The sequence below is a fragment of the Lethenteron reissneri genome, chromosome 3, assembly GCF_015708825.2.
Source record: "Lethenteron reissneri isolate LAM-NWPU_2019-01 chromosome 3, ASM1570882v1, whole genome shotgun sequence".
Classification (NCBI taxonomy): domain Eukaryota; kingdom Metazoa; phylum Chordata; class Hyperoartia; order Petromyzontiformes; family Petromyzontidae; genus Lethenteron; species Lethenteron reissneri.
Window position 1 is genome coordinate 14,041,600 of NC_083781.1, and position 14,274 is coordinate 14,055,873.

General features: G+C 51.3%; 1 protein-coding gene across 3 annotated transcripts in view; it reads left to right on the plus strand.

Annotated features, from left to right (window-relative positions):
• Positions 1-14,274, plus strand: part of LOC133347229 (glutamate receptor ionotropic, NMDA 2C-like) — a 122,460-nt gene that overhangs the window by 18,846 nt on the left and 89,340 nt on the right. For all 3 annotated transcript variants that reach the window (XM_061559331.1, XM_061559347.1, XM_061559339.1), the window contains exon 2: positions 50-648. In XM_061559331.1, coding sequence (XP_061415315.1) covers positions 50-648 — 599 coding nt within the window. The remainder of the gene's footprint in view (positions 1-49; positions 649-14,274) is intronic.

Genomic DNA, 14,274 nt, shown 5'->3' on the forward strand with positions numbered 1-14,274 from the left:
TTTACCAGCATCTAATAATAAGGCGCACCCACCCCTCTGTGCCTGGCAGGAGGAGCAGTCGATCTTCCTGCAGTTCGGCGCCACGGTGCAGCAGCAGTCGCGCGTCATCATGCGCATCATGGAGGAGTACGACTGGAACAGCTTCTCCATCATCACGACGCACTACGCGGGCTACCAGGACTTCATCCACCACCTGCACGTCACGGTGGAGAACAGTTTCGTGGGCTGGGAGCTCGAGTCCATCCTCACGCTGGACATGTCCGAGGAGGACAGCGACATCAAGACCAAGGCGCTGCTGCGCAAGGTGCAGACGCAGGTCATCGTGCTGTACTGCAGCAAGGCGGAGGCCGTGCACCTGTTCGGCCTCGCCGAGAACGTGGGCCTCACGGGCTTCGGCTACGTGTGGATCGTGCCGGGCCTGCGTCCCAGTGCCTCCAGCGAGGTGCCGACGCAGTTCCCCGTGGGCCTGCTCACCATCACGTACGACGGCTGGCAGAGCAACCTGCCGCACCGCGCCATGGAGGGGGTGGCCGTGATCGCCATGGCCGCGTTCAACATGTTCACCGACCTGGGATACGTCCCCGACAGCAAGCTGACGTGTGACGACACCTCGGTGGTCAACGCCAGCGTGTGGGAGACGTACTACGCGTGAGTACGCGCGGGCGCTCGGCGTGGCGACAGTGGTGCCTGTTGCCGCGGTGGAAAGGTCGCGAAGCTTCACCGGCAATAGTTGTAGAAGGGTCCTGCCACTGAATATCACGTAAATTAAAACTATTAAACGATAAACTATTTTTTATTTACCAGGTAAGGCCCGCTGAGCTGTATCGCTTTTTTTCAGAAGCGACCTGGCCACAAATGATAGCTCAACGATGTGGCTTATCTCGTGTAAATGTATAGCTGCCAATTACTCTTAATGCATGCTTCTAAATGTGGTGGGAAAAACTGGAGGACCCTGAGAAAAACCCACGCGACCACGGGGAGAGCATGCAAACTCAAATTTACAGGCTTCAGGGTCGGGCTCGAACCCACGGCTCCTGTATACCAGGCGAGGTAGTGAACATCTCATCATCGCAGCGCCCTGTGATTGGCGTGCCGTTTTCTATCGTGGACAAATACAAGGAGTTGGCCTAATCTGGTCGAGCTGACAATGTGATATTTGCTCGACCTAGTGGGCAATTGCGACAGCAACTTCCAATCAGATCGTAAGCAGAGGCCGCACGGCTACCCGAGGTTGTGTGCTCTGTTGACCAATCATATTTCACCAAACACTTTCATTTTAATCAAATGATGTTTCCATTGGCTATACATAATTCCATCACTGTCATTTGCTCTACAAAAATATTCGCAGTTGCTCACAGTGATTACTTTGCCCGTGACGATTTCCCTAAGCCCTATGCTAATATGCTAAAATTCAAGTTATTGTTTCATCCTTTATGCACCTGGGAAATTCAGTAATTGGTGAAGATTGTAAAAGAACGACAGTACTTTTAGAAGTCTTGATGGTTGTATTCCTACAGACACCTGCTCATCTCTCTCTGGTGTGACCACTGCACATCTTGTGAGAGGTGGCGTGAATGTTGAAGAGCCTGTACAGTCGCTGATAGGCAATATATGTTTGGTAATTTTGTATTCTAAATCATACAGTTTAAAATCATACGCCAACAATTTCGAATATGCATCAATGTATGTTGAACTTCTTTTGCACAGTACGTAGCCAACCGTGCTAATTGGAGGGGCAGGGAAGGACAACAAAATGAATGCATCGTAGTAATGTATTGTCTTCTGTCGGTCCACTGCGAGAATGACAATGTCCCCATACTGTGTCAGTCAAAGGGGTTGGTTGACCATACTTGACCACAATAGTGAGGGGGGCGGGATGTCACTCGCCACCGCTGTTAGCCTTGGCTCGAAGTTCAACTCACCACTGTTGCACCACGTCAACCCAGTGATATAATACCTGTCCTGATGCACAAAGGGTAATTATATTGTCTGTGGCCTGGTGCAGAAGCAAATTAAAGCACCACTCCTTTAAAAAGCCAACCTTGGACTTTGTGATCTCCCTCCAGCTTACGAGAGTCCTGGTTCATCCTTGCCTTGGAAACATACAGAATGAATCTCAGTAGACATTTGCTTTGTCAAATTAAGTGCATTGGGATTAATTCAAAGAAATCAATTTTTTTTTGCTCAGTGATTTTTTTTCCTATCACGACAAACAGTGCCCTCTAAGCGGACGATGCCATTTGAGGAAGCGCTCTCAACAATGCCGACGGTGCCGACAAACACCGCTGCATGTGACACCGTTTACATACATCAGTCAACTCCAGCCAAGGGAGCCCTGTTAATTGTTCGCATGATAGCCGTCGAGAAACGGCAATCAGTTACACGTGCAATATTATTCACAATAAAGGTTTTTTTTTGTGGTTCTATCGCATAAATATAAATGTGTGTTTAACCCACCACCGCCCGGCACAGCCAATTGGTAAGGTTTAATGCGACTCAAAATATGTAGGACAACTGCTGGGAGACCCAGACTTAGCTAAATACTCGTGATTAGCTGAATACTCGTGATTAGCTAAGGCGGCTCGCAGCGCCTGCGCGGATTTCTTCTGGCCGTGACTCAACCGCCGGGCGCGCTCATGAGGGGGGGGGGGGGCATTGGAGGTGCAGCACCGTCACCCGGCCTCCGTGCTCTCAATGCAATCACTGTATTTGGTGAAAGGCGTGGGGGGTTGAATGGTGGCTGTCGGGGCGTGCTTGTACGAGAGGCATGGAGGCAGCGGCGGGTTTTTGTTACCGCAGCACCACGCCACTCGATCTGCATGCTGCACTCCGTTGTGAAGCTCAAAGCGTAGTCACCCTCATCATCCTCATCATTGTTCATCGCCATCACGATGGCATTTCTCATGGAATATTGTCGGGGTCGCCCAACCCTACTGACCCCCTCCCTCCACCGCTTTCCACCCATGAAAAGAAGGGAAGAGCTTTCCGGAGCTCCGGCCCCGGAAAGCTCCAGTGGAGATTAAGCCCTGCTCGTCGTCGTCGTCTTCATCATCATCATGACCACGATCCATCACAGGGAGGCACTCATCCAGCACGAGTTCGTGACACCAGGCGGGGCTCGCATCGCAGCTGATTCGCAATCAGCGGCGTCTCGCGGTGTTTTTCTCGACGACCCCCCCCCGATCCACCATTTAAATCGAGGTGCGGCAAATCATAGCGCGCGTGCACGTGTGGATGCATCACGCAGCACGGTCCGGTCGCCTGGATACTGCGTCGGCAGTGAGGAGCATGCACAAGTGGCACTTGAAGTGCCGAACACTGCGCATCACGCCACCGTCTTGCGGTGGTTTTCATTTTGTTCCCTCCGCACGACTTACTGATGCTGCTCGCCTCTGCATTCGTAATGCTCAAATGTGATTCCGTCCAGTGCATATTAAGCATTTGCAGCGAACTGCCGGGATCCAGACACCATACACACAAATTGTTTTCTGCCTTTCTCAATCCGCTAATGGATGCAGGCCGCCCCATACAATGTCGGCTCGTGGCATGGGTGGGGTTTCGCCATACTTCACCACGCCGGTCTCTGTGCATTGGTGAATGGGGGAGGGCAGGACTAGTTCTAATATCACTGGCCACTGATGTGAGCTGTGGCCAGGCATTGAATTCAAGGTCGTTGGGTTCACAGAGCAGCACGCTAACCAATGTTACTACCGTCTCACCCGTAGATGTACGGGGGGGGGGGATACTCACAGGCATGGCGTGGACGATGGTCTAATTTGAACAGCAGCACCGTTTGTCGTGCTTTTCTCGTAAATTTCCCTCTCGCTAAGATTTTCTCACGATGTTCGGCAAAGCAAATGCTACGTAATGCAATGACCCCAATTGCCCGTGGGGCAATTAAGCAAAGTCGCACGTCGCTTTAACCATGATTTAACGAGCGCGGTGATTGTTCTGTTAAATATGCCGCAGTCGGTTCAGGAGACGTTGCCGAATGTCGGTGCGCAGCAGGCCCACAACAAAGCTCGTGCTTTGGAAGACGGCTGAATGTGCCGACAAAGCAGCGCTCTCTTCGCTTGCCACTGCGTGCCCCACCGACTCGAGTGGCCTGGAAATGGGGGCATCTCAAGTATGCCCAACACCTTATGTAACGGCCTAGGATTGACGGCAATTGTGCATTAACATTTCAAGATTCATGGAGTGAAGAATACAACTCACATTTCACACAGCTCGTCTCGGTGGAGTTGGAGACATGTTGACTCGATAGATTCAGATGCCCCTCCATCGTTTTCATTGCACTTATTGTATTTTTTCTCGCTTTGCAATTATTTCAGTAACGGAGGAAAGCAAGAGTTACCTTGATGATGATGAACGATGAATGACATCTGGGTAGTTCACTGCACACCTGGCATCAGTCGAAAGTGCTTTTCAATTCTGCAAGTGCTGTCGATAAATCATGAATACAGGTATTTAAATAACGTTCATGTTTCTAAAGCAGCACGGTTGTTCAAATCTCACTCCAAACGTATCATTTCCTTGAGCTATAAAATAATTTACTTTACATATGAAATAGCATATTTACTGTATATTCATAGCAGGAAGCAGTGGCACAGTCGCTACATCACTCGGCTATAAGCCCCTAGCAAACTCAGCATGGTTCCAGGCCAGAGCTAAGATATGGCAAGTGAGATCTCAACCACCACTTCACTGACCAGGGTAGTGAAGTATTGTCTAACAAACCCGTGACCTTTACCCAGCAATGTATTGACACAGGGCTGGGAAGTATTATACTCACTATTATTATTGTTGTGTACACGTAGACCCTCAATTGAAAGATTGTGAGTTCGAGTCCCATTCAGGATTCACTCAGCCCGTCGCACCTCTCATCATCATCATCGCCATCATCAGTCCCTTACCCACAGGGGTCATTGTGGTACAAGTCAGGCTTTGGCAATCAAATTCTCCTCCCCGCTCGCGGTCGTTTGCAATCTTCCCAGCATCTGAAGCTGGTCTCCCCTTGCACTGATGAAATAAATATAACCTTGTTGGAAGTCAACACTGATTTCCAATGGAGAGGCTGGCCGCTCACCATGGGAAAGTGGAATTTCCACTCCTGACTCAGGGCCATTAATGGAAGATGCGCCATCGTCACGACGCTTATTGAAGCGGGGGGGCGACATAACTCGAGTACAGTATTAATTTAAGATAAATTATCTCGGAACGTAACAAGGGTGGTGGTGATGGTGGTGGTGCACGGTTTAAATCGCTCAGTTCTCGACGGCTTGAAAGTACAGGTGAAGTTAATTATACAAACGGCATTGTTCAATGTATTCTCTTGCTACAGATATCTTAGTAATCACGTGGGTGCTGTAACGCCTTAATGCTCGAAGCGTAGTGTTCTTGAGGACGAGAACTGGTAATTATGAGAGTCGATTGCTAAAAAAATCAACATGAATGTATTTTTAAAATGTATCTGCCACACCAGAGACGTGGACTGACTTGGCTCTTTCCCCAAGATCAGGGAGCGGTGCTCGGCCTAAGCAAACGAAGCAGAGGCTTAGGCCCCAGATTCATAAACACTGAGGGATTTGCCAAATATCAGTTCAAATATAATCAAAAAACAATTCACAGAAATGCATAGTTCATCTTTCTGATCTCTATCATGGGATCTTTATTGCCAGGTCAAAAATATAATAATTGGTATTACCCCCTTCTTGCAATAAAACAGTATTCTTGGGGTCTTTCGGTAAAGTCACTTAGATAGGTTCAAAGAAAATAACAAAAACTACGGTCGACCTCTTGTGTTGCGATCGAAACGTCGTAGTTTTTTGTTATTTTATTTGAACCGATCTACGTGACTTTACCGAAAGACCCAAAAAATATGAATTCCTGCAGTCACGAAAGCTTTAAGTCAAGAATAAAACAGCTGTGTTAAGATGTTACAGCACCAAACATAAATCTTTTCCAAAGATTCATGTCATGTCCAGGAATCAGACACGATGCCTTGCAAACTGGTTTCTGCTTGGTGTTTTAACATCTTGACACCAGTTTTATTGCCAGGAAGGGTAAACCAATTCTTTTTCTCTGATCTCTATCTGTTCTCTATATCTCTTCTCATCTCAGCACACACCGGTCTTGTCGATGGCTCTCTCGTTTCGCTACATCACTCGACTCATCCCAAATCCATCTCTTTTCCGCATATCTCTCATTTGACGACATCTCCGTCTCATCTTTTTCTTTCTTCTCTCATCTTATTGCAACTTGTCCACATCTCTGTCCTCACCATACCCCCCACGAGTTCATGAATTGAAAGTGGGGCACGCCCAACAATTATTCTACGTATGTGTGTTGAACTTCTTTTGCACCGTACGTAGCCAACCCTGCCAATCAGAGGTGCCAGGGATGAACAACAAACTAAACGCAAACATCGCTTCTAAAGAAATAGGTTTTTTAAAATCAAAATTAAAAGTGCATAGCACCACCGGATTCGTAATATGGGAAGGAAGAGCATTGCAGACGGCCACAAGAGCGCATTTCCCAATGGGGCCCACAGGACCGCTGCCCACACATGACGGCAATTGTTGGGTCACGTGTGCCCATCAGCCCCGAGCCCGCAGTGCGAATCGCTGGCCGCTGTCAAAGCGCACATACTCCGTTTATTATACATGCACTGAATTATCCCACTGGTGCGCATTCAAGATTTGAAAAATGGGCAGCTGTCACTCCTGGGATTTCGAACCAGCAGTCATAATGAAATGGCTGCCATCCACTCTGGAATATTGCGGTGCAGTATTCCCAAGCATCATATGAAACGATGCTATATTCATATATTTTTTTGCGCGCGAAATATATTACTTAATTTTTCTAAACTTATTCTGTCCACTCGTGGCTTAAAGCCAGGGAGAGAGGAAAGAGCTTTTGTCTAGCAGTCGAGCAGAATGTTGTTAATGGCTGTGATGAATCTCCGAAGCTTTCTTCAGGGACTCTTGTTTTAAATGCCGGGTATACACATACTCAGCGGTCTGCTGAATGTGCAGTACGGGCCGCTTTGTTGTTTCAGCACTGCGGTAAATCGGTCCTTCTTTGGCTTTCAAGGTGCGTGCCTTGGTGGTGCAAACCCAATGAGGTCAAAGTGAAAGTGATGTTCGGCTCAACGAGCATCGAGGCATTGGTGCTCATCTCTTGTTCACAGCTCGAAGTCAGCAGTGCTAATTCCACATTCATATGGCGGGGCGGGGGGGGCAGTCTCCCTCTTCCTATTGGCTGATGATGTCGATGCAGAGCAACAACGACAATTTCACGTTCAGGGGGTCGAGCCGGATAACCGCGTCGGGAGACTGCGTCGCTGCAGTGTCTCCTTCGTAGTTGCGGATCGATCATTGCGTCGTTAGACATTGGACAGTCTGTTTTGGAATGTAGTTTTTTTTTGGGTGCGATCGCGTAAATATATAAATGTGTTGTTAAACCCGCCACCACCCAATACAGCCAACTAGTAAGGGTTGTCACGTAAACAGATCGTGCCAATTCGTTACTAGTACGGCACACCGGTGTGTTGGAGAGCAAATCCACAACATTTACAATCTGATGACCACAGTCGCTCAGTTTTACATTTGTGCATCAGGTATCCGCATCTGCCATGATTTGTGCAGCGGATGCGGTTTAGGGTCTTTCACAACGTGGCGGTGTTTGTCTTTGAGTTCTTTTGAACTCCGTTCAGCTCTCCCAGCTTCATTCGGTGTTGAACTCGCGTTGTTGAAGGTTAAGCGAATGGGTCCAAGAAGGGCTTTCTTGACTTCACTGTTGACTTCCCCGCAAGATGGTACATATTTTGTTGACTCCCAGAGGGATGATGGCCAAGTCTGTAACCCAGTGATGTATGCTTATAGAGTATGTATATGTGCCTGCCATAAGCCGTTGTTGACAGATCACGTGGAGATGAAACCATTGTGTGCGATACTCCCGTTGGAAGGGTGCAGCACAGCAACAAGGTTTCTGACGTGTGCATGTGGAGTCGGAGTGTTTGCCATGCTCTTGTTTTCCCACAATTGTTATGGATCCTGGAGGAATGATGGTCTTCGCCAAAGCTCAACTGGGGATTGAATTTGCGAGCTTCTGATTGGTAGTCGAGTCGTGTGCTCTGACCACGGTACCACCACTCACGATGAAGCGTGGCGATTTGCCATGCGGGTAATTACACAGCGAGCAAACACAAGCAGATGCAAGTGAGAGACTTGGTCAAGAAGCGTCGGCGGTGTTGGGCAGGACACATCATGGCTCAGAAGGATGATGCCTGATGGATGAGACTGGGGATGGAATGGCAGCCAAAGGAGAGAACACGCTCGGCATCATGGGTTGTGGCATCACGGGACCATGAGGGATGGTGACAGCAGTGGAGAAGCCTTCATTGAGCAGTGGATAGAACATGGCCACTGATGATGATGTTTGTATTGAAGTAAAATTGTTCTTCTGTGGGAAACCAAGCATTTGCTGGGAGTCAGTCGTATTCTCGACGGTTCACACTCCCATCCCACTCAGAACACGTGCGCTGTCCTGCAATGGGTAATGCTGTGAAACGACATCACATTTGAATCGCAGCTGATTGTGCGATGGTAGATGCACCATTGTGAGCGGCTTTAGAGGATCACCGCACAATCTCCAGCAGCAGCAGCAGTGCTCGGGCCCTATTTACATCACGCCAACATGGGCAGATGCTTGTTCACACGAGTCCGAACGTGACGACAACAACAAAAAATACAAAAAACACGATGAGAGTGCAAAGTATTCGAAAAGCAAGCAAAAAAAATCACTTCCAAAAAAAGGCTTCGTCATTCTCAGCAGGTGCCGGCGACGCGGAGCCTCTCACCGTGCGCGACTCAATCCCGAGCCGAGCCGGCCCGGTCGCTTTCCCGGGAATTTGGCGAACTAAAACCGGCGGCAAATACGGACGCACGCCGGCTTACCGTCTCTCGCAGGACGGTCGTGACCATGAACATTTTTTTTTCCGACAAAACAGACCCGCCACCTTATTTGCGTTTTCGGCACGTGACAAATGCGCTGCGGGATGACCTAAATAACCACCCGTTTTTTTCCGCATTCCTTTCACGGCAGTGAAGGGGGGCTGGCCGAGGCTTCCTTTTCATACGGGGCACGATTTAACCTTGCAGAGTGGGGACTCTGCACGACAGTGCAACACAATGCAACACAATTGCATGACAATGCAACACAATGTGGATTCACAGAGCGACTCATTTGTGACGTTGTCTCGAGAAGTCGTCACAAAAAGGCGGGGGGGGGGGGAAGGTTGCACGCGTGAGCCGACGGTTAGACCAAGGTGAGTTTGTTTCGAGATTTATAACGGCTTCAGGATAAAGAGGAAATGCAGATGATTACTGTAGCATAGTGTGAATGAAGACACTTCACAAGGAAGAGACGCGTATTCTCTACTCACAACACCCCCGGACCTGGAAAGCAGGGGACAATATTTAGTGCAGAGATCTCAATAGTTTTGCGACCTCATGAATAGGTTTGAAGCAGCGAATGCCAAGAGAGTGTACACCAGTGCGTGTTTGGACGATGTGAAAAGAGAGAGAGGGAGTTGGGGTTGCAAGCCATTGCCCTTCCACCCATTGCGACAAACAACAACAACTGCGGGACACTGAGACGGCTCCTCCGTCAGCAGCGCCACGCAGGAAGCGCGTGCAGTGCCACGCACGCCGCGTGCACTTGCGTGTGGAAGCGTGCGCCCGAGTTAGAATCTCACACCAAGCGTGTCAAAGATGCAATTGGCAGGTGTCGCGCAGCTCAAAGTCAGCATTCATTTATGGAGCCGAAGCGGCCCATATCCCGCGGCCTCTTCGCGGACGAGCTCAGGCTGCTTGAACAGTGTAAGCGCAGAGAAAGAAAGCCACGGACAACACAAACACGCACACAACAACAACAACGGCCATTCTCTACTAAGTGGCGGTGACCTCACCACGACGCTTGTGCCAGGCTATGTGCACCTTGAGGCCACATAAAGTGTCGAACGCCCGCTGGCAGGAGGTCACGGGGCAGACCTAGGTGCCACGGGTCGACTGACTCTGCCAACTTTCTGTGCTTTATCCGCCCGGCGCTCCGCTCGTTGTTGTGAGCGTCACTCCTCCGCCCTCCGTTGTTGTTGGAGGACGACTGCCTCCAACTGCCCAGTAGCGTCCTTCACGAGCTTCCTCCACAGAGGCCGATCTTGACACCGCTGGTACCAGTCATCGGCAAGTCCACTCATGTCCACGTCCTCCTGTCCTCCTGTACCACATCACTCCATCTCTTCTCTAGCCCAAGCCGTGCTCGTTTAGCCCCCTCGATCCGGCCGAACAAAAGCTGTTTAGGCATGTGGTGACTTGGCATGCGGGCCACATGGCCCTGCCAACGCAGCCTCGCCTGCCGGAGGAGCTCACCGATGGGACTTTGTCCAGATCTTTCAAGGATTTGTGAGCTCCTCACACAATCCAGCCTTGTTAAACCCAGGATGGATCGTAGGCAGGCCAGCCTAAATGTTTCTAACCAGCGAAGATGTTTCATTAAGGGAGTCCACGTTTTGCAAGCGTAGAGAAGTGAGGGAATGACTGTGGCCGAGAAGACCTGAAGCTTCGTGCGGAGCGACAGACCAGGTAGCTTCCACACAGTGTTACGCAACCGATGAAAAGATAATGCCGCTCGACTGATTCAGAGTGAGTCCTCTGCTGTTAAATCGGAGCCGTCATAAGCACACTGCCCAGATATGGGAAACGCTCCACTCTCTCCACAAATGCGCCATCACCAATTGAGAGTTGTGGGTGTGGAGTGTCCGATGGTACAAAATACCCTGGCAGGTGCTTAGTTTTGGTGGGGCTGATGGTAAGGCTCCACCTCTTAGTGGCAAGCTCCAGGTTTAGCAGCAGCGTCTCCAACTCCTCCTCTGAGTTAGCAGCGATTACCAGATCATCGGCATACATAACGTGGTTGAGCAATAGGGAGCCATCACTTGACCGCACCCGGGCATCGATCAGCCTCCCATTATATCACACACACACGCACACACACACGCACACACGCGCACACGCACACACACACACGCACACACGCGCACACGCACACACACGCACACACACATGCGCACACACGCACACACACACGCACACACACACGCACACACGCACACACACACGCACACACACACGTACACACACACGCACACACGCACACACACACGCACACACACACGCACACACGCACACACACACGCACACACACACGCACGCACACAAACACACACGCACAGATACACACACAGACGCACACACGCACACACACACACGCACACACACACGCACAGATACACACACACGCACACACACACACGCACAGATACACACACACGCACACACGCACACACACACGCACACACACACGCACACACACACACGCACAGATACACACACACGCACACACGCACACACACACGCACACACACACGCACACACACACACGCACACACGCACACACACACGCACACACACACGCACACACGCACACACACACGCACACACGCACACACACACGCACACACGCACACACACGCACACACACACGCACACACGCACACACACACGCACACACGCACACACACACGCACACACACACGCACGCACACAAACACACACGCACAGATACACACGCACACACACACGCACACACACACGCACACACACACGCACACACACACGCACGCACACAAACACACACGCACAGATACACACACACGCACACACGCACACACACACGCACACACACACGCACACACACACACACACACGCACACACACACGCACACACACACACACACGCACACACGCACACACGCACACGCACACACACACGCACACACACAGCACACACACACGCACACACACACGCACACACGCACGCACACACGCACGCACACACGCACACACGCACGCACACACGCACACACACACGCACACACACACGCACACACACGCACGAGGCCCGCCCGCCAACAGCAGGGCGGCATGTGGGATGTGCTGCTGCACACACATAACGAAACATGTGAAGTATGGGAATTGACGGCAGGAACTTCTTGACGGGAACACACTTTTATTAAATCTTTACGTATCAAAATACAACGTGTAGTCTCCTTTCTTCCGACTTCACACTCCACTACTCTCGTGTAAACTCTAGGCCTCTGGCTACACAATACCCTTCACTCGTGTAGACCCTACGCCTCTGGCTACACAATACACTCGACTCGTGTAGACCCTATGTCCCTGGCTACACAATACACTCGACTCGTGTAGACCCTATGTCCCTGGCTACACAATACACTCGACTCGTGTAGACCCTATGTCCCTGGCTACACAATACACTCGACTCGTGTAGACCCTATGTCTATGGCTACACACACTACACTCGCCTCTGGGTTACACAGAGTCCCGGTCCCGTTAGGACAGCGGGACTAGGTACCGCAGGGCCCTAGGTCTTCATCCCCGTCTTCATTCTTCGCTGGTTACACACTGCCCTCACGCCTGTGTGCATCCCCTTTTATAGCCCCTGCTCACGAGAGGCGGAGCTGATGCGTACTTCAACGTGAGCATCGCTCCTTAATGAACCAATCACGACGCACTCTCTCTACGATCCGTTTTCCCCAGCGCGTGTTAACACTCCTTCACCAATCACACCGCGCTGCCACCCGATCACTCCCTCTCAGCACGTCACCGGCCCACAGCCAATCAGTACCCCGTAACCCACGACCCCGCGCTGACCCCTGATCCTCCACCGTCAGCGCGCGTCACCACCTACACAGCCAATCATTACGCGCTGGCATACGATCTCTAATCCCAGCGCGTATCACCTCTACATCACCCCCTCCCACATAGCTTGCAGCCGGCCCGGCTGTTAACCAACAACACAACCTAACGTCAATGCAGTAACAAAGAAACTCCACCTGTCAGTGTGCCCCGTAACGCAACAACAACAACACAACACAACACTTAAATATGAAGCAATATACAGCCCGACGAACAACACAATAAAAGCGAACACCGGAAAACGAACACAATAAAAGCGAACACCGGAAAACGAACGCGCCAAGTGTCTCTGTGACTAAACGCAGTGCCGAGGCGCTCCGGCTGCCTCGACTCCTCACGTGGCAGGTCACACAAAGTAGCGCGACCTAGCGCGAGTCCGTCTGGCCGGTCCGTCGTATGGGACGGGACGTTGGCGACCGTCCGGTGGCTCCGGCCGCTCAAGATCCGGCCGCCGGTGGTCGGCAGCTGTCAGTTCCGAGACACCTGGGAGCGGATCAGGCGGAGACATGTGAGGAGCAGGCAAAGACAATTCCCCCTCAGGGTCGCTGGTCACGTCACATGCTCGGCCCTCATGACACAAGGGGAGGCCATACGGAGGCGAGAACGGTTTCAGTCGGGAGGGGTGGACGTACCAACGGCGTTTTCCCCATTTTATCTGCACGCACTGGGGGCGTGCAACCCGCACGACCTCCACGGGTCCCCGCCACGGCTTCAACAATTTAGGCGACGTAGCCAAAGGTGCCTGCGGGCAATGCAGCCAGGCCCTGTCACCTGGTTCCCAATTGTGCACGGACACCTTCCGTGCCCGCAACCGCTCGTTTGCAATTTGGCGAGCCCGTGAATTAAGCCGTGCGGCCTCCCTTGCCTCTGTCAGCTTATGAATATTAAATTTAATATGCTCTGCCAATTTCGAATTTGCTCGTGGTGCGGACAGACCCAGCTGCGTTTCCATGGGCGGGTCGGCTTCCCGACCGTACATCAGATAAAACGGGGAAAATCCCATAGCTGCATGGGGGGCCATTCTATACGCGGCGAGGACCCCAGGGACCTGCAGGTCCCAATCAACATGTGCCTCACACACCTGCTGGCACAACATAGAAGTCAATGTCCTGTTAAGCCTCTCCACCATCCCGTCCGTCTGCGGGTGGTACGGGGAGGTACGCACCTTCTTGGTACCCAACAGGTCGCACACCTCTTGCAGTAATTTACTCGAAAAATTTTTCCCTTGGTCAGTCAGCAAGCGTTCGGGAGCCCCCTTGTCCAGGACGTAGCCCTGGACAAAGGCGTCCGTCACAGCCGCCGCCGACTGGTTGGCGAGTGGCCACGCCATAGGCCACCGGGTAAAATATTCGACCCCCACCAACAGGTACTTATTACCCCTAGGCGTGACCGGAAAAGGCCCCAGAATATCGAGTGCAACGAGCTCGTTAGTGCG